This window comes from Xyrauchen texanus, chromosome 36 (genome assembly GCF_025860055.1).
Source record: "Xyrauchen texanus isolate HMW12.3.18 chromosome 36, RBS_HiC_50CHRs, whole genome shotgun sequence".
In the NCBI taxonomy this organism is placed as follows: Eukaryota; Metazoa; Chordata; class Actinopteri; order Cypriniformes; family Catostomidae; genus Xyrauchen; species Xyrauchen texanus.
Genome location: NC_068311.1, coordinates 19,463,802 through 19,491,225, shown reverse-complemented (window position 1 = coordinate 19,491,225; position 27,424 = coordinate 19,463,802). Strand labels below are relative to the sequence as shown.

General features: G+C 38.1%; 1 protein-coding gene across 1 annotated transcript in view; it reads right to left on the bottom strand.

The window, feature by feature from the left end:
• Window positions 1–27,424, bottom strand: part of LOC127629864 (sortilin-related receptor-like) — a 90,698-nt gene that overhangs the window by 33,559 nt on the left and 29,715 nt on the right. Inside the window, exons 6-10 of the mRNA XM_052107141.1 lie at window positions 19,790–19,970; window positions 9,309–9,410; window positions 9,015–9,184; window positions 6,354–6,546; window positions 5,391–5,508 (exon numbers count right to left, since the gene is read on the bottom strand). Of these exons, the coding sequence (XP_051963101.1) occupies window positions 5,391–5,508; window positions 6,354–6,546; window positions 9,015–9,184; window positions 9,309–9,410; window positions 19,790–19,970 (764 nt within the window). The remainder of the gene's footprint in view (window positions 1–5,390; window positions 5,509–6,353; window positions 6,547–9,014; window positions 9,185–9,308; window positions 9,411–19,789; window positions 19,971–27,424) is intronic.

Sequence of the window (27,424 nt, the reverse complement as noted above, 5' to 3'; positions counted from 1 at the left end):
AAGCAATAAATCATGCCCACGGACAATAACGTTTTTGAAAGTCCCAGTCAGCAGGGGGTAGAAAACACAACTCCAGCTGTACAAACAACAAACCACCCTTACTGACACCAGACGACACAAGATAAGGACGAGTAGCAGGATAGAGCGCAACTCTGAATTCAGGGTTCTCAAAATATGTGTTTCGAAGTTTCAAACTACAATTAACTTCAATCTGCTTCTTAAAAAAACAATGTTTATGATGCGTCGCAATCAAAGTGAGAAGCTCCAACATTGTCCATCTGAAAAAGCCTTTATAATAAGTCTATGACAGATTGACGAGTTAAATTGCAAAACAGACCGCTGTGGACTGTCGGCCAATGATAGGCTTATATTCAATTATACAGATATAATGAATAAAACCACTTTTTGTATTGCCAAATCAATGCTTTGCTCATCTGCCACTATAATGTAATGTATGTTAATTATCTTAATAATTATATTTATTATATATTATATTAAAGTTTTTTATATAATTATTTTCTAATTATTTAATTATTTTTATTCAGGGGAATTTCTCAGCAAATATTAATATATGTGATTAATTGCAGTTAATTCTATTAATTAATTAATCAGCAAATAATGTAATTAATTCTATAAAAAAAAATCATCAATTGAAAGCCCAAATATTTTTATTATATTATATACATTTTATTTACTAAATATTTAAACTTTCTAGAAATTATATTAATATCTAAACATATACTACCAATAAACATTTTTAAACATGTCAAATGCCACTTGGAATAAATGTACCAGTTTTGAACCAGTTCACAATAAAAAAAGACAAATTCTATCTGCCTTTTTTAAATGGAACTCAATGGCCCAAAAAAACCCCCACAAAATACACATTAAAATCATTGTGATATTCATGTTTTTATATTGCAAGCTAAATCATTGTGAATGCATAAAGAATATTCAATATATCCCCAATTTACACTGTGTGCTCTCTGATCCAACAGCAGTTTGGGAGATATGCACTACTTAGAATTTTGGGAGGGAATCATCTACCAGACAGTATGCGATCAACCATAACGGAGACAAAATAACAGAAAATTAGAGCTCCATCACTCAAAGAACACTATTGCTTCCTGTTGCTGTCATGAAAGCTATAATTTTGAAGAAGAAACCTGAGCAAAGGGCAAAAACCAAAGCGTTACTGTCTGATTCTTTAGTTCTGCCACTGTGACAGGATCTTGAATCTAAGTGAGACGAAAGCTGTTTACTGTCTATCACCTTCTCTTGCTTTTCTCGAGCCCAGACTTCAGAACCTTGCTGTCCTTTTCTCGATGACATGCATTTTGCTGCTGCATTACCGCAAGAGTTTTTCCATTAATTAATCTGAGTGCTAATGAACTTAATTTACATGAATCTCCTTAAGAGATATGCACAGCAAGTAGGCACATAACACATTTATTTCAATGAGGACAATGCTGAGGTGGTGTGGTTGTCCTTGGCTGCATGGATGAGTTTGAGAACGTGTTTGTACAGTATGTGATAATTAGCCAGTGGGTGAAGAACAAATAATTAGCACATCTGCGGCGGAGCGATAGCAGACGGAGTGGGCAGACATTTTCACAAGCCTCCTGCAACTCTCGCCTTCCTGCATGCAAATTATCTAATAATCATTTAATTAATGGTCTGGCTGTGGCTGGCAGACATACAGAGGGGGAGAGATGCTAAAAGGAGTAAGTGCCTTCCAAACTGTGTAGAGGAAAATCTATGTTTTCCATTAGAAGTTCAGGGGTGAACTCGAGAATTCGGGCTCATGAACAACATGCACTTGTGCCCTATCATTACTGTGTACACTGTGTTCTCCACAGGGACACAGGTGTTACTCACATAATCCCAGTCCTCTGATAACTGGAGTGAGGCATCTCAATATGGGGATTCGCCTCAGGCATATCCGACACTGGAAGCAAAAACACTACGTCTGTCAGCTGACAGACCAATCACAGCAGTGATAAGGGAGCCCCACCTTCCTATATAAGACACCACCACAGGTCTCCTCTTCATTCTCACATATGTCTTCTCCATGCAAGTACAAGGAGGGAACTGCAGTGAGATCCCTCATTTATGTTATCTGAGAACCGGTGTTACATGAGTTATAACCTATAGTTCTCTTTCTAACATTTGTTCGGTATCTCTCAATGGAACATAGCATGTTACAGATATGCGGTCCGAAGCAGACCATCAACCAACTTCTAGTGTTCAATGTACACCCACCAAATCAATTAGCAAAAAATGGGGGGTGAAATAAGATACTTGTGCTTCACTGTGTTATTGTTAATTTGTGTGTGTGTAAAATTGGACAAAAGTGTGAGGTGACACCCAATTTGCATTCACACAAATGTCCTGGACTGAAATGCCCTTAAACAGCACCCACAAGGTAGCCATGCCTCTGGTAGAATGAGCTTTCAAGTCCTCCAGAGGTCACAACCCCAGACTATTATAACTCAAGATAATAGCTTCCACAAGCCAATGCAACAGGCGCTGATGTGATATGGGTCTGATTTGAGAATCAGCCCAAGAAACAAAAAGTTGATTACTCTTCCTCAATGCCTTAGTTCTCTCCATGTACAAATGTAGAGTACGAACTGGGCACAGACAATTAAGCCATTTATCCTCTCAGAGGAAAGCGGCGGTGGGTGAAAAGACAGCAAGTCCACCGGATTACAATCGAGCTTACAACCAAGTCGCTCACCTTAGGCACAAAGTGATAATAGAATTAGTTTTAAGAGATACTCTTGACAAATCCACCGCAAAGCAAATACAGGAGTAATTGCGGTTGTTGGCCTATTGTACTAGAGTCATTTCCCATATGACAGGCCGCCTAGGTCCTGAATCCAGATTGCCCACCTTTAAATGGGCTGGGAACCCCGAACGTGATGGCTGCGGAGCTCAAGCAGTGACTTTTCAGGGAAGGCAAGTTTCAAATGCCTCCCCATCTTTCTTCCTTGAATAGCACTGCTTCCGCATCGTAGAAACCGTATCCCCGAAAGGGGCTTTCGTTTCCACAGGGGCATCCAGGAAGTCTGTCTTCTCTCTCTGTCAGACAAACCCAGCCAAACAGCCCATTCGCCCACGACGGCAAGACCTATGCTGCAGCCGCAGCTTTGGACGGCTCCTCTTTAAAAAATTACTCATGTCTTGCACAAAGTAGATGTACATCACGACTTGCTAAAACTATAGATTGCTAATATGAAATCTGTGGAGTGGTTAAAAAATTTGTTTTAATGACTTAAAGTGTAATGGAAACTTCTGACTTCAACTGTATTCGCAAAAGAAAAAAAGCAGTGCTCTGTGAGGTATCTGAATGACTCGTCTATGATTTGTTTAGCAGCCACGCCTTGAGAGGATAGCTTCCAATTCATGGGGCACAGAATGAGAATGAAGAAGAGACCTGAGGAGGTGTCTTATATTTGGAGGTGGGGCTCCCTTATCACTGCTGTGATTGGTTGTCAGCTGACAGATGTGGTGTCATTGATTCCAGTGTCGGAGTTCAATTCCCATTCCCATTGTGAGAACTTATGTGTGTCAAGGTATCAGGCAAAGTTCATTTTGGTGAGGTTAATAAAATTGTGTATTTTTGGTGTCCTCATGATTTTATTATGATGGTTTAACTAGTATAGTACATTATTTAGTATATTATTTATCCTCGTGCAACCCCGCATACACATGCGTGGACGTTGTATTTTGGCTTTGCTATATGCAAAGCCTAATTTCATTTAATTTAAACCGACTGATCTCAGTTCAGAAGACTCTGGGCTGTCAGAAAAGGGTTTAACTTTCGACACACAGTCATGTCACAACAGAGTCACAACATGTTGCCAATCACAGTGGAGTTTGTTTGTGGGAGAAAAGTGAATAAAACTACATCTGGTTTTTACATTGAAACCTGTTTGAGTCAAAATAATTCTGATGTACTGTCTGTCACATCTCAGAAGCATGAATAACCAACACTCCTAGAATATAATAAACAATTTGATTAAAAAAAAAAAAAAAATGACTTCCAAACATTCCACAACTTAGTCCATAAATGTTGCCATCAATTTTTGGAAAACATTTTGCTCTAGAATTTTTTTTTTTCATGTTTATTTGGCGCTATTGGTTACAAATCAAAAAGGAAAATGGAAAATGCACACAGCAGTCATGCTCAGGTCTGAGGAGGAAATATACAGTCTATATTATTTAGTATATAGTATAAAGTAATTAGAACGTTCTTTATCTACACAGCTTTTTTTATCAGGGAGGTAGATTATAGAAGAAGATTATCATTAAATCTCATAAAATATATCATTATATTATTCGTAAAATATTTTGTCAATAAATGTCTGTTGAGATGAGGGCGTGGTCGAGTGCCCATCTGGGGAGAGAGAAAGCAGTAAGGACATCCACCTGATATTTATTGTGACTAATTACATCTCTATGTTCACAGTGAGAGTTAGGGGAGATAAAAAGACCAGAGTCTTCATGTCTGTCCCCTGAGAGAGCCTTGTGTTGTGTGAAGCTGAAAATCTGACTGTTTATTTGAGTGACGCTGAAAAGCCATCTTGTGTTTTGAAGTGAAGCTGTACAGCGATTGCTGGTTATTTGTGAATAAAACAGACTCACGTGAACTGTGGAAACCTATTCCTGCTTCCTCCTTTATCTGCCCAACACAAACCTTTGTTACAATGTCCTTTTTAGCTAGTCTGGGAACTTTTAACTGTCTGTGTGTATGTGTCAGGTGGCTTGCACAAACCCTCTTTGCTTTCCTTTTTGTTTCATGGGGCATGTCTATTTAGAGGAGTAGAAACCAGGGGAAAAAGCAGTCCTTAACATTGATAAATATCCCATCAACCTCCATAGTGCACACACTCAACTGTTTACCTTTTGTGCCACCGCCAACTGAATTATTTGTAAACTACATCCAAGCACCACAGTGAAAAAAGAAATCCTAAATTGTGCCATCTTGCCCGGATCAGCACGGTTTCACAGTGTTATGGTACAAACTGAACAATTTATGGTGACATGTTAAAATGGATGAACTAAAACTACATTGCAACTAAAAAACTAAATAAAAGTATTTATTAAAATAAATAAAAAAATATTGAAACTATTTATGCACCATTTAAACTAACAAAAAACTAACCTGAAAACCAAAATAATATACAAAATAAAAATTACAACTTGTGAAATTTCTGACACTCACATTCTCACTCTCACACACAGCGTGGTTAATAAGAGCAGACACACAAAAACAGGAAGAAACAGAGTAAGCAGCAAGAGTGCAAGCCTTCTCGTATTTCCTCTATTTCACACACACATATGAGAGCATTTAACCGCAAAGCAGAGCTGCTCATGTGACCCACCTGTTGCCATGATGAGACCAGGTGCAGACTCTTTAGACAGAATAGGGATCCTGCGCAACTGAATATTCAAAAGCTGACTCCACCTCTGGGCCAAGTGCAGGGAACAGCCACTATCCAGCTGAGAGAGAAAGAGCGAGAAATGTGAGACTGCAAAGATGTTGTGTCCCTTCAAAGAAAAGCTCACCTCAAGTGTAAAAAAAAAAACACTACTCCCTACCACAATTGCAACACTTCTCCAACATCTCCATCTTAAAATTTGCAAACACAAAACCGCAGCATCACAAAAACATACTTGCCCACTCATACTCAAAAAGCAATCAAAAGTGTGAGATCCGCAGTGTAGAGTGAAGTGTAGAGAACCACAGTATCAATCATGAAACCACATGAACTCATGTTCTTTTTGGCCATTTAAATAGAAAATAAATACATGCTTCTCGTTTAAATATTAGGTTGATACTACGTACATTGCATTATCTTATGATAAATGCATGAAATGCTTCAACCGTCCTCCATGTACATTTTATATTCTAATTTTGTTTTGTGTCTCAGAAACCCCAGATTCTACTGGGTTTTAAAGTGACAATAAGAGGCTATATTTGACAAATAAGAGGCAAATTTTTACGTCACTGGGGTCTCCAGGAACCCCAAATATAAACCTACAAACAGTTTGGAAAGGATTAGAGGATGTTCCAACAGGATGCATTCTTGGGCTTCAAAACAACTGGTCAGAGCACACGCAGGGTCTCGAAACACCCTTTTGAAAGTTGGACTATTTTTAACTAGACGCAGCATCTTACAAAACATTATGCCCATGGTCTACACTGACTGATATTTGGAAAAATGGGACAAAAGGAACTTGCGCCTTTTCCCAATCCAACACATATGCCCACCCCCAAGTACTCGGTTGATTAATCTGTTGAGTACTCATGTAGTCAAAATGACCAAATTGGAAATTTCTCATACCTGACATTCTATGGTTCCTCCCAGGCTGTCTGAGGCAGGTGGCTGCAATAGTTCCCAGGTTCCTCCTTTATCAAAAGTGATGACTGACCGCATGTTGTCTTCATTGACTGAGCCATTGATCAAAGTGGCCACAAACACCCCCCTCAGCCCCTCCACCCGATGGAGATCTGCAAACGGCTCATTGGCGAAGTACCTACAAACACACATGCACACACACTTAAATTAGCTTCCTTGTAAAGTTGCGCAATATACCGGCACACAAAAAAATACAGTGATACTAAAAATCTACAAAATACAAATATTTAGCAAATTTCAATACCTGACGAAAACCTCCATTGACAGTTCAGGCATTATGACATGAAAATGTGATAGAAAAGTTAACATTTAGAAGTGCAATGCATCTACATGATTTGAGAATGAAAATGTAATGCATTATGAAATGTAATAATCGTTTATTATTAATATAATAACACTCACTGTGTGACATGCGTGCTCTCACAACAACGTTAGACTAAGGAAAAAAGGCTGCACTTTAAAAAGCTGCTTTCGAGTTCTACCAACATATATTTTCATGAGTGTCCATTTGAGCTTGATGTTAATTTATATGTTCTTGCTATAATATATTGTGGTTATTATCTTTAATATTTGAAGAATGTATTGGGAAAAGCAGTTGAAAACATTGTGATTTATCATTTGTATAGAGCTGTCAAAATGAATGCGTTAACGCATGCGTTTAATTAAAGTTTAAAGCGGAAATTTTTCTTAATCGCAATGAACGCACGCATTTTGTGTTAATAAAGCAAAAACCATTATACTGGTCAGAGAAGGGGCGGAACCTTTTCGAGGTGTCCGCCCGAATTCATTACACTGACGAACACACCACAAACACACACACAACCGCCATATCTGTGATAGGGAATTTAAATCTTAATGCTATTTTAGATGGGACTTGTGACATAAATCAAGTACTTTGCAGCCTCTATAAGGTGCAATTTAATTACCACAGAAGCACGTAAAGTCTTAACTATCACGAAAATGCAGAATGAAACATTGTCTGGAAGCGCTTTTCATGTGGAGATCAAAGCGGTACTTGACCCTAGCATTGACGTCCTGGCGCGAATCGTGAATGCATCTTCACAATTGCTGTAGCAAAGCGGATAGCCACAGTCTGTGGAGGATGAGAGTTTAAGATATTTAATGTACATTGCAATGAATGGATGGTTGCATAGTTCTTTCAACCACTAAATTCAACCTTTCAATAAGACTTTGCAAAACATTTCATTTTACTTGAATTGGTGCCATTTTAGTGCATTTATACTATTGAAGGCTTTGCTTCGAAAATGAATATAAAGTATATTGTTTTTTTCCTAAGATGAAAATAAATGCACTTTGACAGGAAAAGTAACTATAGAGTAAAGTTTCAGCAAAAATATTAATAGACAGTTAGTTGTTAATTCTTTGACCCTGTTTGTTTAAAAGAGGGCCTAATCAGCCTATATATGACAGATTTCATGCATATTTCACAAATAGTTTAATAAATATTCCTGTTACATTATATGCTAATCTATCACGCATATTCAACAGTAACCTGACATCTGTTTGTATCGAGGCATCAGTTTAGCATTACTGAGGTGATTCTGAGGTATCAGGGGCTGGAGTCGTACCAAAGCCAATATTTAAGAATCAAGCAAAACACAGTAACTACAAATGTATCAATTAACTACAAAAGACCTGTCCCATGACAGATGGGGTTTGGCCCAACTATGCTCAGCTTCAGAGAAAATGGAGTGAGACAAATTTATCATTCACATTTGGCTGGACGATCAATCAAAAAACTTTGAAGCAATTTTTCTCAGTTTCACTGTTAGAGTAGTTAATGCCTTTTGGCTTTTTAGGGCAGCCTATTTCGATGTGGCATTCATATCTGCCAAAAGAGGTGCTCTTTGTAAATGCCAATGGCGTAAGAGCCAAGTACATTGCATCTGCATTCCGCACTGCAGTAATTGCGTCTTTTCTCTCAGGCGGTCGGTGCTGAGCTCAGTGGTTTTGCAGCGGGTGAGATTCCACTTTGTCGCAGAGTAAAACAATAGCACGTCCTTGGAAAGCCATGTAAGAATGATGGATTGCTTTCTATTGACAGTGTGAGGGACTGGTGGGTGTAGACATACACTAGCTCTCACATTATAGAGACAAGGCCTCCCTAACCTGCTTATGGGTTGAGGCGTGCATAGCCTAAATGAATTTGCAGCACCAATGCACGTACGTTACTAAAGTGAAGGTGAAGAGGCCATGAGCTGTGCAAGACTGGGGCTTAATGTGACGCAGCTATGTAGGACATGTTTCTGAATCAACATCCTTGTTGGCCCTGGGACAACATTCACAATCAGCAAATCAGATTTTAGGGTTAGGTTTATGGTTAGTGCTACAGCATCATTCACATCAAACTATAATTTCCCCTTGATTTAGGTATTATGGTTGGTGTTATGTCAAAGTCCATTTAATGCAAGTTAGGTCACCCGGTGGTCATGCTATGTTCTATGGATACGAGCTCCTATCTACTTAAATGGAGAAAGTCTGAAATCGTAAAAAAAAAAAAAAACTGTTTGTTACGCCATCAGTGGATGTAGAAGGCCTTACACACTCTGTAATGTTCAGTTGTACCTAATGAGGGTGTTGCTGCCCGAGCCTTCAGGACTGTAGTACAACACATTCTCCAGAGAAAGAGAGAAGGCCAGGCCCTGTGTGTCTGAGATGTACAGGTGTGTGACATTGTTACTGTGGTTCACGCACACGAACACCTGGTCCTCTGAAGCATCTGCTATGTAGTACTCCTGCAGAAAGAGAAAGAGAAAGGAGAGAGAGAGAGAATTGCAGACAGGTAAACCATATGATGCTTTTTAAGTCAGAGCTATAGTATTAATCTATCCAAGACTACATGAAGGTGACAGCACTCACTGTAATAGGGTGGCGGGTGTTAAACTGGGCTGCTCTCATTGGCTGGCGGTTGTAGGAAACCCACAGCTGGACAGACTGAGGTTCATGGCTCCCCAACAATGTCTGTGGAAACACAATGACAGAGTGCGCTTCACTGTCAAAGGTATATTAAACCAGAAATGATATAGGGGAGATCATGGCAAGTTATCACTTTTTACTGCTGTGAATACATTTTTCAGGGTATGTTTATTTTTTAAGTTTTGCCAATTTCTGAAAAAGGAACATAACTGTTTGGGGGACAAAAACAAATCTACTGAACAGGTTAAACGGTATTGCACAGTAAAAAATATACAATTCATTGAACACTCTTTGACGTTTTCTGACAACAGCATGCCCCAGTAACAGGGAATGATGTTACACTATAGGGGGTACGTGTCACAATGGAACCTGCCATCAAACAACCTATTACGGATACAAAAGTTGTAACAGGTTTTTAACTAATTCATTGAAAAGAACAGACTAAAAAGAATGAATCACTGACAAATGAGACATCACTTTGACTTGCAAATTGCATGTTTTACTCTACTTATCAATTTTTACAAATAAGAGCAATATTTAGCCAATGAAATGTGTTGGAGAAAAAAATTGAAAAATGTATATTCACTATAGAAATTTTCATGACTTTTCCAGGTCTGAAAAACACAATTTATAATTATATATTTTTAGTTTTTAAGACTGTGGGAACCCTGCAAAAAATAAAACAATATTTATTAATATTTGTAATTGTATAATATAGTTTATAACATTTTATTTAAAAAAAATAAATGCTCAAATTGTGTGTTTATTGTGGATTAAACTTTCAAAAGTGCATCATTGAACATGGATTAGAAATTAAACAATTAGTAAAATATCACAAAATACCTAAAACCATAATACAAAAATAAAAAATAGTTTGTATTGGCTTTATAATATCTTTATTGCACCAATCTTACACATTGGCAACATATCAATGGCTAGAAATATTCCAGAATGTCAAAACCTGTTAATATAGCTTAACTTGAACATTCAACAAGACTACAAAAATGGTTCAGTCCTACCTTGGCTGACAACTTTTCAATTGTTGTTCAAAACAAATCAACATTGTCTGGTTTTAGAGAGGACTTTGCTGGGGTTATGATGTTTCCAGCTGCACTGAATACACGTTCAATAAACGAAATTACTGACAAAATGTATGAGATGCTTTTTTTTTTCTGATAACAATGACAAGATGGACATCAATACGCATCATGAAGATTTCAGTCAAGTGACCCCAAACTTTTGAATAGCAGAGTACTGTTGACAAAAATAGGACATAAATGACCAGCATCATATTACCAATGAACTTGCAATGTTTTATTTAGAAAAAGAAAAACCATGTTGAATAAAACCTTGCTAAACGATTCAGTCATAGTATTGAGCATAATATCGAGGATCTGAGCTGCGGGAGCTAAAAATCTGAACACATATAAACTCAAGCGCTTAGTGGGTTAATCCTTTTTTTCAAAACGCACCCTATATGACATTAATCAGCTCTATCAACAACATAAATATAATATTACCACTACCATCTGCACTGAAAACGCATATATACACAACTATATGCACACATATATAAACAAATGATGTAACTCGCATTGTGAATAGGCCGGTGCCATAACAATGAACATTCCCTGTTGGCACTCCACCACCATGGTGGGGCAGTTGTCACAGTGATCCTAGCAGCCCTAGACACAGTGGGTGTAAATAGCAACTTTCTTCAATACTTTCCACTGGGACATGGTGCAGTAAAAATTACAATAAAACAGTAGAGCCGTAAAGGTTTTTATTTGACCATACTTTATATCTGATAATCTGACACCTTCAGCTACCATAAACCATGGCACATTATCATTATCAGTGAGGGTCAGAATGACAGCCTGTATCAGAGGTGGGAGATATGCCAAGCCTGCACTGTATTCACTGGGGTCCTGTACCTGATACAGCTTAATAAGCACTGATGGGGATATGAAACAGCAAAAAACAGCCAGTCTTATTTATATGTCTAAAACTGTTGGTTTTTCAAAGATGAAAGTGTAGGGAAGCTGGTGCTAGCAGCAGGATATCACTTCTGCCTAGTCGGAGTCCCAGCAGTTTAGATGCATCTCTGTCGAGCAGTGTCCAAAATGAGCAATGCTTCTACTCTTTCTTCCTGTTTTATAATCCTTCACTTTGCTCTAATCAGTTTTGAAGTTCAGGTCGATCCATCAGTCTTTTGCTTGTCTGACAGCTTGACACGCTTAATCAAGCCATGGGTAAGTTACTTACATCAGTTTTTCCATCGAGTCGAGTCAAGAAACATCATTCGCAGCATTATAATTTCACTATAATAAACACAGATAAAGTAAAGCTTAACAAAAGCTATGTGATACTGATGAGGAAAATAAGACGCCATTAAAGGTGATAAACGCAATACTAGATGAAAAAGGAAACAAATGTCCACAACAAGGTTGTTAAAGTTTGCATTTTCAAATGTTTTTATTTTAATACCATTTTCAAATATACTTAACACATTTTTGTTTTAGTTAAGTTTTACTTTGTATCAGCAATTGTTTTGCTAGTTAGTTTTGTTTGTATTATTTGGACACATTTTAATGTATCAGTTCAGGAATCAACATAACATTACGAGAGTTATTTACATCTAAAATAAGCAAAACCTTTTTATCTGAAATTAAATGAGAAGTTTTACACAGATTATTTTTGTCCATTATTGTTCACCCAAAAATAAACATTTTATCATTTATCATGTCAAGTTGGACATTCATAACTTTATAAGATAAATTCAGTGACTGCTCTGACTGATGTGTAAGTGTTTTTAATTCACTAAAAAGTACCGGCTCATAAGAGTCATCTGTTCGGGAATCAGACAACACTGGGCATGTTGTGTGTTTTGCGCTGTAGATTTTAAAGAGCTGGCTCATAAGAGTAATTTGTTCGGGAATCAGAATAAACAGGGTGTGCTGTGTATTTCACACTGTAGATTCAGTAGGGGGCAGCGCTGCCACTGAAATGTACTTTGGTACAGTGTTCGGCCCGCATAGGTTTAAAATTGAAGGTGCGAGAACCGTTAACAGAAAACAAAAGTCATGAAAATCATTCCATTCTGAAATTTTCCTAAACCTGGGTTAATTAAATTTTCCTAGATCATGTTCCAAGGCCCAAAAGGCTTGCAAGACAGGGCTGGCAATTGGTTCAAATTCAAATTGATTGAAACTGATTTATTGGGTCAGCAGGAAAAAAACCTGACAGATAAGACGGGCTTTTAAAGGCACGATCATCCAGACTAACAAGTCTAACCACTTCCTTGTCTAAACAGCACAAAGGCTCAGTGTTTTCTTTCTAGTATTTCCGTGCTGCCTGGTTTACACACTATTCATGCTATTGATTTATCTGGCTGTTAACGGCTGTCTCCAGGAACATACTGCAGTGCCGCGGAAGCAGCCAAAATACAATCTGGCTTTAGAAAGCCGAGAAGAGGGAGATCTTGTGAAACAGACGCTGTTGCCTGGAGAGCTTAAGAGAGCACACAAAGTGTTATAACAACAATCTAATCAAACACCAGCGACGAACACATACAAAGCCAGGGGAATAAAGGGAACACTCAAAAAAATACCATGGTATTACAATGATTTTTGGACATGGTGCCATAGTAATTCCATAATTCCTTGGTATTCTTGGTCTTTGGAGTACGAGGTACAGTAAATACCATGGTATATGTCTACGGCAATCATTCAGTACCGTGGTATATTTCAATATACCACAGTATTACCATGTTTTTGGGACGTTTACCATGGTAATACTATGGTATATTTTGAAGTACCTCTATATTCCATGTAAAATGGCAACCATTCTCTGAAAGGTGGTATTGTGGATTTCAATAGCCTCATAACTACCACCTTTCGGGTAGAGGTGCTACAAGATTGGCTGCAAAATGTTTTAATGTGATTGAACTTTTAATGAATCCTGTCAGTTGGTCAGAGGTCGAACATTTCTCCCAAGGTTCCATTTGCACATCCACCTTCCAATTTTAGCACTCAGTGTATCATTAAGCATTTATAGTCAGTTACCTAAAAACAGTCACTGTAAGCAAACTGTCATCTCTTATATTGCGGCCATAGCATCAGGCCAAGTGTCCCTGACAACAAACTTGACTTCAAAATTCGCCTGCAAGAAGCCTTCTATTCTTATACACCAACATGAAAATGATTGCTTCTGGCACAGGCGATCTAATGAATATTTGGCTTTGGAATCACTTTGCCTTCTTTTTGGAGGAGGCATTTATCTCTGAAACAACAGCCGTACTGTGCTGGCAGTCTCTCCGATAGCTTAGTCTGGAAGAGAGAGCAGCCTTTCAAGCATGAGTGAGAATGTGTAGATGTAGTGCACTGAAGGAACACAGTGTGAGAATACTTGATGGTTCAAGTTGAGGACTTGGACAGATTTAGTGACCCTGGTAAAGAAATCAAAGCAGACAATATTACGGTGTCAGTGATTTCTGCACTGCAAGTGGCACAACAAAATAAAAGATATTCTACTCGAGTTCTGAGTTTTCAGTCTGAAATGAATGCAATGAGAAAAGATTCAGTACGTTTACATTTACAGTTATTATCGAGCTAGAGTCGTTTTTTGCATAGTCCAGCTGTTTTTCCAAGTACGTGATCTTAATTTAATATTTGAAGAAAGGAGGTCAGCTACGGAAATGTAAATACACATTGCACGCCACATCTGTCTTTTGGAGTATGCGCACAATGTGGAGGCGATTAACGTATATTCATGCTGGACGAAGCCGATCTACAATAACATTATAAAGGTTTGTTAGATGATTCTTAAAATGAATCAGTCAAAAAAAAGTTATCAGTTTAAGTCTAACAAATCACTTGCTCAAACCATCAGAACGGTTACTGAATTAACATCCGACTTGCTTACTGACTTGATGTTTATGAAAATGTGTCCATAAAAATCCACATACAAGTATTCTGTTGTAATAAATGTAATAAAAAATAAATAAATACAATTTGTTTGTTGTACAATTTTGTTAAGCATATAGTTACTACCTATTTAATGCTGATTGATGTGCTGTGATTGACAGATAATTTCAAACTCTCCTTCCATCTCTTATGCTAAGGAGTTTTCCGTGAATACATTCTTTAAATCAAAATTCATTTTACACCCCAAAACCTGGTTATCACTAGAATGGCTCACTGGATTAAAGGGAGGTGAGGACGTGAGAGCAAAAAAGGCTTAATTATTACTAAGGATCTTTATGACATTATGGATAAATCCCTCAGATGAGAGGATCTTGGTTTCCACAGCTTTAATTAGTCTAGGAAGCTTCTCACTGCCAAAGGCTCTAGTGATATTCATTATGGTAATCCTATTAGCCTATTGCAGATAGAAGGACTCGGCACAATGAGAGCAAGAGTGTGAATAATTTAGACACAGTAACTGAAAGAAAAGAGGACGAAAAGACAAAAAAGCAGGGAAAAAGAGTTATGTGACATCAGTGTTGTCTGTGTTGCAAGATACTTTGTGTTTTCTCTATGAGCTGTAGAGTCTGACTTTCGATTGTGTGTGTGAGAGAGAGAGAGAGAGGAGAGAGAGAGAGAGAGAGAGAGAGAGAGAGAGAGAGAGAAAGAAAGAGAAAGACTGGCAAACAGGGTCAGGGCCAGGCCACACACAGCCATCACCAAGCTGATGTTTTTAACAAGTCTGTCACTTTTCCCTCCCCATAAGTGCAGAGATATTTACAACCAACCCAACCAGAAGAATTCCAGAGAGCTGCTTGCACTGGCCTTTTTTATCAGTCTGTATTATTTAGGGATTCTTATTTCAAATATCGACCAGTTGGTGGGTTGTCTAAACTGGATAGTCGACTAGTTTGTCTTTAAATAATAGTTCACCCAAAAATGAAAATTCTCTCATTATTCAAACACCCTGATGCCATACCAAATGTGTATGATTGTCTTTCTTCAGCAGAACACAAATTAAGATTTTTAGAAGATTTAGCACTGTCAGGTCACTATAATGGAAGTACCCACTTGCAAGCATTTTTACGGTCCATAAACCACATTTAGGCAGCATAAAAGTAATCAACATGACTCCAGTAGGTCAATGAATGTCTTCTTAAGCAAATCGATACATTTATGTAAAAAATGCACTGATAATTAAAACGTTATTTACTTTGAAAAAGAGCTTCCTCATTTCTCATGCGAGATTTCTGCAATTTCAAACCGCATCAGAGCCCTGGATAGAAGCGCCGATTTAAAGTTAATGTTTTAATTATCAACTTGTTTCTTACCTTAACCTATCGATTCGCTTCAGACGCATGACTTTTATGCTGCCTAAGTGTGACTTTTGGACCATCAAATTGCTGGCACCTGTGTACTTCCATTATAAGGACCTTATAAGTTCGATCTTCCAAAAATCTTCATTTGTTTTCTGCTGAAGAAAGACAGTCATACACATCTGGGATGGCATCAGGGTAAGTGAATAATGAGAGAATTTTCATTTTTGGGAGAACTATCGCTTTAAGAAAGCCATGAATGATTAGGATGATAATGGTCATGTCCATCAGTCACCAATGAGCCAAATTCATAAGCATTGCAAAAACAAATGGACAAAGCAAAAACACAGGGTCTTGAGACACAGTAAACTATTTTTAGCAAGTCGTCATGAAAACACAAAACTCATGGCGAGATGCTGAAATTAATTAAAACAATTTAAAAAATAATTTGGTGGTGAATTTGTTAGAAAAGCATTGCTTTTTAATGGCTATAGCAGGATAAATGTAAAGAATCAACCTCTCAGAGAGGGTTTTAGCATGCTGACAGTCCCAAAGTTGATGTCATTGTTAGCATACCAAAGCACAGCATGTTGTAAGCATGCTAAAACCATCCCAGGAGTAAAATGTTTAAATGTATCCCCTTTAAAGCACATATTTTTAAAATAGTAAAGCTAAAAAATAAAAGAAATCTACATAATCCCCAATAATTGTAGTTTGTTGAATTACATTTTGATCATCCTGACCCAACTCTAATCTTATAATGGACCTTCGTTTACTTAGCCATTAAAAAGTGTTGCTTTTTAATGGCTATAGCAGGACAATTTTAAAGAATCAACTTCACAGAGAAGCATACTGACAGTCCCAAAGTAAGCATACCAAAGCACAGCATGTTGTAAGCAAGCTAAAACCACGTCAGAGGAGTTGTCTTTAAATGTATCCCTTTTAAAGCACCTCTTTTAAAAATAAAGCTAAAAAATGAAAACAATATACATAACCTTACTAATCGGCTAGTAGATTGTTGAATGACTTGTTGATCATCCTGACCCATCTGTAATCTTATAATGGACCTCTGTTTACTGTCCTTACGATAATCTTTTTTAATACATTATGCAGACAAACCCACAAACTCTACAAGCAGTTTAATGGCCTAACCATAATTACCACTGTGATTATCCTGTTGTAAATCCATCCACTCAGCTATCAAAATAACCAAATCCATTTAAAAAAAACTTCACTGAGATTGTGGCTCACCAGAACATGGGGAGAAAATGTCTCATAACCCATTGTGGAATGATCCGAAAAGTCATTTAAAAAATGAGGGCATATTAGTTTGTTTGAGTCAGTGCAACGCTTCAACGCTGGTAAAAACCAAAGTGATGCTCTATGAAATGAGATACAGATGGTCTTCAAAACCACTGAGGTTCAGGATCCTTAATGCACCACTTTCCATGAATGAGAACCTTTGGAAAACCCAGAGGTCTTTATGGTATTCTTGTTCCTAGATATGGCATTGGTCCCTCCTTCAGTGTAGATCTATGGGATTTTTTGGGGGCGATTTCTGGCTGTATTTTGGCCATTAACCAGGAGAAAATTGCAAGCCTGATCATTAGAAAAGTTACAGCACAGCTCTCCTTAACAAGCAACACCATTTGTTATCATTCATGTTTGGTGCAGAAACGGTGCTGGACAAATATCCAAAATACTTTAATGCACAAAGTTAGAGCAGAGAGATGACATGCTTTTTCAACTTCAAGGGGTCTTTCACATTCTTGTGTTTGAAACAGCTAGATGGAGCTTACCAAAATTAAGCAAAACGCAGGAGTCTCGAGACAAGTTTTCTTTTAGTTTAACTACTTTTAACTAGACACAGCACCTTAAAACGTGTAGCGAGTGGCAGAGAAAATAATACAGAAATTTACTAAATATCTAAGTAAAAAAAAATCTGCTGTTAATCTTGAGAACTAATTTGTCATGTATGTGATCCTGGCTCCCAAGTATTTGGGAACAAAAAAATGGGTTGTGGACCAAAAATGTTTAAGAACCCCTAGGTTATAGGTTTTCAAAAAGCCGTCGCTTAAACCAAAGTGACACTCTATCAAACAATTTACAGATCAAGGAAATTAAATACAGATGGCCTTGAATACCTATGCCTTTCAGGATCCATAGTGCACCATCTTTCATAAACGAGAACAATGGGAGCCATTATGAAATAGTTTCTTGGTATTAGACCAGCAGCGCTCGCTGGCGATAGTACAGTGGAGTGCTGAAGACAGGACCATATGGCGGCACTGGGCAGCAGAACATACTTAAGTGGTGCATGAGTGGTTAGAAACACCCGAGGGAAACCAAGCCACAACTTCATTAACAGAACATATATCAGAGCTGTCAGGTAGGCAGCTCCTCTGCCGCGCTCTCCAGAAGGGCTGCAACGAATCCATCCGCGCAGCACCGCTTATAATTAGCCCTCAAACTCACACAGAGTCTCTGGTTAACTGAAACCACATTGAAATTCTTGCCACATTAATGGTTGAATCAGTTCGGCTTCTGCTTTATGCAGCCTGGCAATGCCATGTGTCAACTGACAGATGCTTCATCCAGTTCTGGGCAGTCAAACATTTGAGGTGGGATGAGGTTGGTGTGATGCCAGCCTACAGGAGGTGGAAATGATTAACCACTGAGGTGACACCTCAAGGGTGAGTGCAACAGTGAAATCCAACACATAGCCGTGTTCGCCATAGACACATAGTTTTTGTTTAAGCAACCTAGTATGCAAAACTTTATGGAGGCATATCAACACAAAACTAATTTTTCAAGTAATATAGAGTTCCCATCTCGGACATTATGCAAATACATGAATTTGATAGATGTAGCCTATGTCCCTTTATGCTACATTTGTTATATGAATAGTTGCTTACCACGATAAAAAGAGTCATTAGGCAGCTGTTGCATCCAAAATGACTCGGGCTTGTTCAGACAGCAAAATTCAAATTTTTAGTTTGTTGTATCCAACTCAAATCTGTTTTGTTGTTTGTAATCTGAACGGCAAAAAACACATGAAATCTGATATTTACAAACCTGATCCAAACCACAGCCATATGTGGCTCAGTATGAAGGTATTTCAAGAAGTTTTTTTTACGTCACTTGGTATGTGGTGAGGTCACATGCAGTGTTGTCTGGTGCTTACATTAATTTGCAACTGCATCTATATTGGCTTCCACGTTAAGTTCTATATTTCAAGCCAACTGTTGTCATGGAGGATCAACAATTTGAAGAGCAATTATGCTGAGCAAGTAAAGCCAATATATTTACAGCAACTAACCTGAACAAATCCATTTTAATGGCACATACATTTGAAGGTTTATCTATCACCCCCTTGAGTACTGCAGTTTATTTCCGCAACAGTAACAGAAGAACGCATGTTAAGCGTGTTCAAACAGATAGCACATTGGCAATATGTTTGCCAAGGTCTTTCATCTGCAAACACATTTGCATCAAGTTTGTTTCTGGCCTTAAAAATTGGATTTGAAATCCAAATGTGTGGTGTAAACACAAGCCTTACAGTACACTTATTACAGTTTCAATTTATCTGTTGCAACCTGAGGTTTAGTGCAACTTTAACAGTACAATGGTCATAGCCCATTGATCACCCCCCTCACAAGATTCAACCCTGCAACCTTCCAGTTATCAAATCAGATCATTAACCACTACAAGCACCATCCTTTCATTACCAGATCAAACATAATGAGGCAGCCATTTCACTGTGAGTGATTTCAGAGTGAGTTCATCCCATTACTGGCCCTTTGTGGTCTTATAGAGGGTCATCTGCAAGAATTACTCTCCTGCCACAAAGATTAGAAGTTCAGTGTAAGGTAAACAAACCAGCAAACCTCCACATTTGACTCTCAGGCTTTAAATAAGCCTATTGCTACCTGTTCATCTTGAGTGGGATCCTTCTGAAGAGTGTTGACTCACACTCAAAGGAGAGGCATTCAGCTGGGGTTGGCACCGATCTGACTCTCTGCACTCTATTCTGTTTTTCATTGTAGCTCAGCGCTGCTTATTCTTCCCTTTCTTTTGCTATATAAAATCCTGAAGCTACAAATTATCATTATATCTAGCTCTAGCCTCTTGGGTGAGTCCTTACCCTGGTGGTGGTCGCAAACATGTACTTGTCTCGTAGCTGGAAGCTGTCCACCTTCTCCAGGATAACTCTGCGATTTTGCTCAGTCTGGAAGAAGTCTGTGCTGCTGAGGATGCTAGAGTCTCCTTGGGGTTCATTCCGCTGGACGAACACTGTGGTGGTGTTGTCGTATGGCTCCACACCCCTACAGAGATGCAAAGACAGACAGACATACTTAAGCATTTACTGCCAGTCAAAAGTTAATACACATTACTTAATTATTACCATTTTCCACATTTTAGAATAAATAGTAAAGTGAGAACTCAATCAAAACTATGAAATAACCAAATCAAAATATAATTATATATATATATATATATATTTTAGCTATTTTAAAGAAGCCACTCTTTTACAAGATTAGAGCTCTAGACTCAGCAAACATCATGAGGTACATCCTGGGATGCTTTTTAACAGTATTGATGGATACTGGAAACTTGTTGGCTATTTTACATTCACTGTGCAGTCCAACTAAATCATATATATACACACACACACACACACACACACACACACACACACACACACACACACACACACACACATATAGACACACATACAGTATATACTGCATATATACACTCACTGAGCACTTTATTATAAACAATATACTAATACTGAGTAGGGCCTCCCTTTGCTCTCAAAACAGCCTCAATTCTTCATGGCATGAATTCCACAAGAAGTTGGAAACATTGCTTTGAGATTCTGCTCCATGTTGAGATGATTACATAACACAATGTCTGCAGATTTGTCATCTGCCCATTCATGCTGTAAATCTACCACACCCCAAAGGTGTTCTATTGGATTCAGATCCTGTGACTGGAAGGCCACTGAACAACAGTGAACTCACTGACATGTTCATTACACCAGTTTGAGAAAACATTTACTTTGTTACATGATGCATTATCATGATGGAAGTAGCCATTAGAAGATGATTAAATTGTGGCCATGAAGGGATGAACATGGTCAGCAAAAATACTCAAAAAGGCTGTGGCATTCAAGCAATGACTGATTGGTATTAACGAGCCCAAATTGAGCCAAAAAAAAAACATTCCCCACACCATTACAACTTCGCCACCAGCCTGGACTGTTAACACAAGGCAGGTTGGGTCCATGGATTCATTCTGTTGCATCTGTGTGCCTCAGCAGAAATCGAGATTTATTAGACCAGGCTACATTTTTCCAGTTTTTAACTCTCCTATTTTGGTGAGCTTTCTGTTCATGGCTGACAGAAGTGGAACTCAACATGGTCTTCTGCTGTTGTAGTCCATCTGCCTAAGGTCTGACATGTGGTGCATTCTGAGATGGTATTCTGCTCACTACAATTGTACTGTGTGGTTTTCTGAGTTAACCTACATTTTCCCCCATTCTTATGGTTGATGTAAATATTTACTGATGCTCCTGACCTGTATCAGCATGATGTTATGCACTGCAGCCACACGATTAGCTCATTAGATAATCAAATGAATAAGTAGGTGTACAGGTGTTCCTAATAAAGTGATCTGTGAGTACTGCATACACACACACACACACACCCCCCCCCTCTGGAAAAAATTAAGCGTCCACTGCAAAATTATCAGTTTCTCTGGATTTAGGTATGTGTTTATTCTTAATAGTACTGACAACATGTCTCACAAATTACAATTAAACATTTTGTAATTTAGAGCATTTATTTGCAGAAAATGACAACTGGTCAAAATAACAAAAAAGATGAGTGTTTTCAGCCTTGAATAACGCAAAAATCCATTTCATTTTCATGCATTTTTAACACAATACTAATGTTTTAACTTGGGAAGTGTTCAGATTGTACATTTTGTGAAATAACGTCGCTGAGTGAAGCCATCCCGGACAGCATGTTACATCTACCAGGCTTTCAGCTGTGCAGAGCAGAACGCATTGCGGAGTTATCAGGGAAAACGAGGTGTTGGAACATGCTTTTACATCAATGAAAGTTGGTGTACAGATGTAACAGTGTTGAAGATGATGTGTCGCCACAGGAATTTTCATCATTCATTCTAGTGGGAGTTTATATTCCTCCACAAGCAAGCGTGAACGCAGCATTGTCACAGCTGGCTGATCACATCACAGACACGGAGCAACAACACCCAGACTCTCTTATTCTTAGTCACTCTACGCCACCATGGATATTTGCATTACATTTTTATCATTCAATAACGATAGACCATGGTTTAAAGAGGATGCTTACAGAAGTGGGGACAAAACATTGTACAACCAGGCCAGGAACACAATTACTAAGGAAATCAGAGTGGCTCAAATAAGCTACTCTGAAAAGCTGAAAAAACTGTGTGGAAAGGCATAAAAAACATCACCTAGTACAAGACACCTCCCCCTCGCTCTGTAGAGAGTCAACTAATGGCTGATGAACTGAATGTGTTTACTGCAGGTTTGAAAAGCCCAGTCTCGCACCCCTCCCCCACTCTGATCTTCACTTCAAACACACACACACACACACACACACACACACACACACCCTGGAACCCCCGCCAGCTAATCAATTTGCAATGCAGATCTGTGATGATGATCGGCTGGAATCGAGCAGATTCGTCTTTATGATGGACACATGAATCAAGCCACGTACAAGGTTATTCTGGAAGAAAACTTGCTTCCTTTTGTTCTAACAAATGTTCCCCAACTCTGAGGATTGGTTTTTCCAGCAAGGACAATGATCCATGCCACACAGCCAGGTCATTTTCTGCAAATAAATGCTCCAAATGACAATATTATTATTTGGAATTTGGGATAAATGTTGTCAGTACTTTATAGAATAAAAAAAAAAAGTTTTTCACACGAACACATACCTATAAAATAGTAAATCCAGAGAAACTGATAATTTTGCAGTGGTCTCTTAATTTGTTCTGTTGTGTGTGAAAATCCCAGGTGATCAGCAGTTACAGAAATACTCAAACCCGCCCATCTGGCACCAACAATCATGCCACAGTCCAAATCACTGAAATAATTTTTTTCCCCATTCTGATGGTTGATGTGGACTTTAACAGAATCTCCTGATCCCTATCTGTATGATTTTATGCACTGCACTGCTGATTAGATAATTGCATGGATGATTTTTTTGCTCCAGATGGGCTGGTTTGAGTATTTTTGTAACTGCTGATCTCTTGGGACTTTCACACACAACAGTCTCTAGAATTTACTCCGAATGGTGCCAAAAACATCCAGTGAGGGGCAGTTCTGCAGATGGAAATGGCTCGCTGATGAGAGAGGTCTACAGAGAATGGCCAGACTGATTCGAGCTGACAAAGTCTACAGTAATTCAGATAACCGCTCTGCACAATTGTGGTGAGAAGAATAACATCTCAGAATGCTATTCTGAGATGCGGGTTGGTGCTGTTTTGGTGGGACGAGGGGGACCTACACATTAGGCAGGTGGTTTTAATATTGTGGCTGATCGGAGTATTATATATGTAGTTGTCGTTCTTAGCTGACAAATAGTGGTTCACTGTCTTCCAATCACTGAGGGTGATTTAAAAGAGTGCACTAATAAAATATGACATCATCCATAGCAACAAGGTCATCTCCGCCTTACTGTTATCTTTAGATTTCCTTCCTAAAACCTGATCTTAGCAGTTTTGTGAATAAGTTAAGCAAAAACTCTTAGCTAGGAACTCTTTTGAGAACGCAATCTATGGAGTTATATGTGTGCCACAATTCTGAAATTGAATTGAAGATGTATTGTTAATGAAGATTTATCCCCAATGCTCATTGTTCAAGTAATCGTCCGAATAAACATGCTCATTTTGTCCTTTGGGATTTCCCCACCATTTTATCATCCACTAAGCAAAGTTTATTGTTCCCCATTTTATCGTGGACCAGGCAAAACAGTCAATCTATGGGGTTTTTGAAAATGAGTCATGGTGTTGAAATATGTCATTTATGTTTCACTAGGGGTTTAACAATATATCGTGCCACAATATATTGGGATACAAAATGCGTCGGTTTGCATCGTGGGTTTAAAAATGTATCTTGATATAAATTAGAGTTAGATTTGACCAATTAAACAACAAAAGTTTTAACAATAGAGGGCAAAGTCAGCATAGGCATATGCATCATGTGTTGGGGTATGATACATGATGCATAATTTCTCATATTTCTCTTGAGTCTAACCGAATCGTGAATTCAGTATCGTGAACCGAAACAATCGTGAGATGAGTGAATCATTACACCCCTATGCACCACTATAAAACAATTATGTCAAATTATGACTGTTTTCAACCAGGTTTCCAACACACACTCCCATCTGATATTGGTCAGAGATAGCCCTGCCACAAAAAACACTCCATTGTTGTAGTGTTAGGCTGGTTAGATGATCAAATCAACAGATCATTGTTTTAATGGTGCCACAAAGCCAAAGTGTTTACAACTTTCAAGGAAGTCAACCTACAAATGACTTACAGCTGTCTCTATATATTAAGCTGGGATAGGAAAAAGTACTCCAGTATAAAAATAATACACACTCCACCTTTAAACTGAAACTAAAAACATAACATCTATAATAGGCTGTAATCAAAACATTCAAATTAGCTTCAGTCTTTCAGTTGGATCATTTCCTGGAGCAAAATGTTTATGAACCTGGAGTAAAATAAGCCCTACTCTGTTATTTCAAGTTGCTGCTTGCTTTCGATGCCAGCGCCTGATTGTGAAAGTCATCAGTAGAAAACGTTTTTTTTTCCAACTTGTATCTGAACTTCAGATCTCTTTTTTGTTCACTTTACGCATTGGAATTTAAGTCCACTTTTTTAATCACATAATAATTCAGTCAACTTATATATAGTTGTAATTTGTAAAAAAGAAATATTATTATTTATTAACTTTTAGAATTGTATTTTACAATAGTAATGTACTGTATATTCAGTCATGCCTTCTTAACTATAAAACCCTCTGAATTTTATAATGGCTTAATACTCCAGGAAGTCCTTTGAGTGTGTGTACATAGCCTAATACACAGTAGTTTAATACACTTCTTATTAAAAATCTGGTGAAATGCTCCTCCGGTGCCGCAATCGATGCATGTTATAAGCAAACCAAACTATTGGGCATCTACATCTGAGGTGTTGTTCATGTGAAGTGCTCACATATTGCACGCCACTCTGAAAGCTGAAAACAGCAGTGCATCATGAAAGCCCAGCGCATGCTACAGTATGAACGTGTGTAAAAAACGGGGGTGTAACGGTTCTCGGTAAAAAAAACTAACAGTACGGTTCGCCAACCACAGTTCAGTAAGCATTTGCTCCACGGTTCATCTCTAATTTATATGCATCCAAATCATACAGTTTGGGAAAGAAAATAAAGCGCAAAATAAACATGATGGACACACTCCACCTGTGTTTCACGTGAGTCAACTTTCTACAGAGAGAAGCTATCCTATTAACTGTTAGTATGTTAATAGTTAGTATGACATCACAGTTCTGCATGCGTTAGTTGGCAAAATGGCAAGCTTAGAAAACAAGCCACAAGAGAGAAGGTCCTGCGTCATTTAAGCCGCCTATCTGGAAACTTTTTCTTTATGCAGTCAATTACAACAGCGATGGTCAAAAAACATTTACAAAACAGGCACTGTTTGCAGACATTACTCAATACTCGAGGATATATAGCGCTTGGTGCGCACAGAGGCGCAACTGAGCCTGAAACTGCAGACAGACACACTCCCTTCAGTCTTTAAACAGGCACTCGGGGCTAATTCGGACAGACATGAAACAAGAACTAAAGCACTTGGGGTGTTCATAGCCAAAGTCATGTTGCCCTTACTCCGTTGATGTGGGATTTTCACGTATGATTAAAATACTTGAGTTGCGTTACTACATCCATTCTCATATTTATTTTAATAGCAAGTTTATTTCTCCTATAGTGATGTACAGAATCTGAATGTTGAATATACATTGAGTTGAGTTTAAACTGCACTTTATGTTGATGCACCGAGTGTAATAATGCAGGTATTAAGTTAAAATGTTGAGTTAGTAATTAGAGGACTTTATTTATTTTAGGTCTCAAACAAAAATTAACCATGGTTTTACTATAGTAATATTGTAGTAGCCAAGACTGAAGTAACAATGACAGCTGTCACCATTGTTTTCTTTGCAGAAATCATAGTTTTGATACAATTAACTATTGTGTTACAACAGTCATATTGTTGTTTCCATATAGCAACCTTGGATTTACAATAGTATTGCAACCATGTTCATTTTGTGGTTACTATGATTTTACTACAAATACAATGTTTTAACTATGGTTACTGTTGTAAAACTATGGTGATTTGTAGTGTGGGAAAATCTCTTGAAGTGTCTGTTCCCAAATAGTATATTTTTACTTTGGATTTGGCAGTAATATTTTCTTTTTTCCTGAACATAATAAACACCGAAACCGTAACCCTAAAACCATGAGAAATTTGAACCGTTACACCCCTAGTAAACAGCAGGACGTATTCACTGAAATGCGTTGAACATGCCAGCTATATATATTTTCTAATTAAATGCAGCCTTTTGTGATTCACAAAGCTATCGCTGTCTTCAAGAGACTTTGAATAAAATGCACGAGTCATATGGACTATTTTAATGGTGTTAAAATGGTATTAAAGTATATAAAGGGGTATATAGAGGGGTTTAATGGTATTGTTCTTTTGTAATTTTTGGAGCTTGACTAGGGCTGGGCGATATGGTCAAAATTGTTATCACAATAATCTTTTTCATATTGTTCGATATTGAGATTTATCACGATATACATTTACACATTGCACTTTCTTTCATTTCAAAGTTCTCAGAAGAAAAAATAAATTCTAAACAGTCAAAATAGTCTCTACAAAACAGCACAGGGGTCCCAGAGACGGCCAAAGCAGTAGGGTCTGCGGGATCTTTTACCAATTTTACCGTCTTTTATGTTTATCAATAGAAATTGAATGTTAAAAGAAAAAGGCATAGAAGCCCTTGTGACTGTGGAATGATGCTAAATGTGGGTTCAGGGGTGTCCCGAGTGAAAATTTAGAAAGCATTTTTTTAAAAATGTAAAAAATATTTCTATATTTTCATTAAAGTGAGAGACTAGTCTACCAAATAGTAATTTTTGTCTTTCCTTATCCATTCCAGACATCGAATTAATTTTCACAAAATGAAATCATGCTGATTAATAAAGATACATTTAGAAGGGAAAAATGTTATGGTCTAAAAGGTGCTTTGAAACCACGTTAACTCATGCGGCGCTTCTTGTCTACACACATGCAGGGAAAAAGAGCCAACGCATGCGGAGCGGGACAGGGCAGACATTATGCATGTTTGGTGCTAGAGAACAATATTTAAGATTACAGCGCATAAAGATCAGAGCTGTTGTCCACATCACTCTCTTCACTAGAGACGATGAGAGGACACAACCGTTGTCATGAAGTCTTGCGGTGCGGATGGAATCAATCCGGTGTCTGACGTAACCTAATTGTTAGCAAGGCAGCTAGCATTAGCAAGTTCATCCAGTCTGACCCTACGTTACCACTGGCGCGCTGAGCGAAGCTGAGAGTATTTTCAATTAATTCCTATGAAAGCCGAGCGTCATGCTCGCAAGGTGGATCGTAGGATTGGCAGCGGT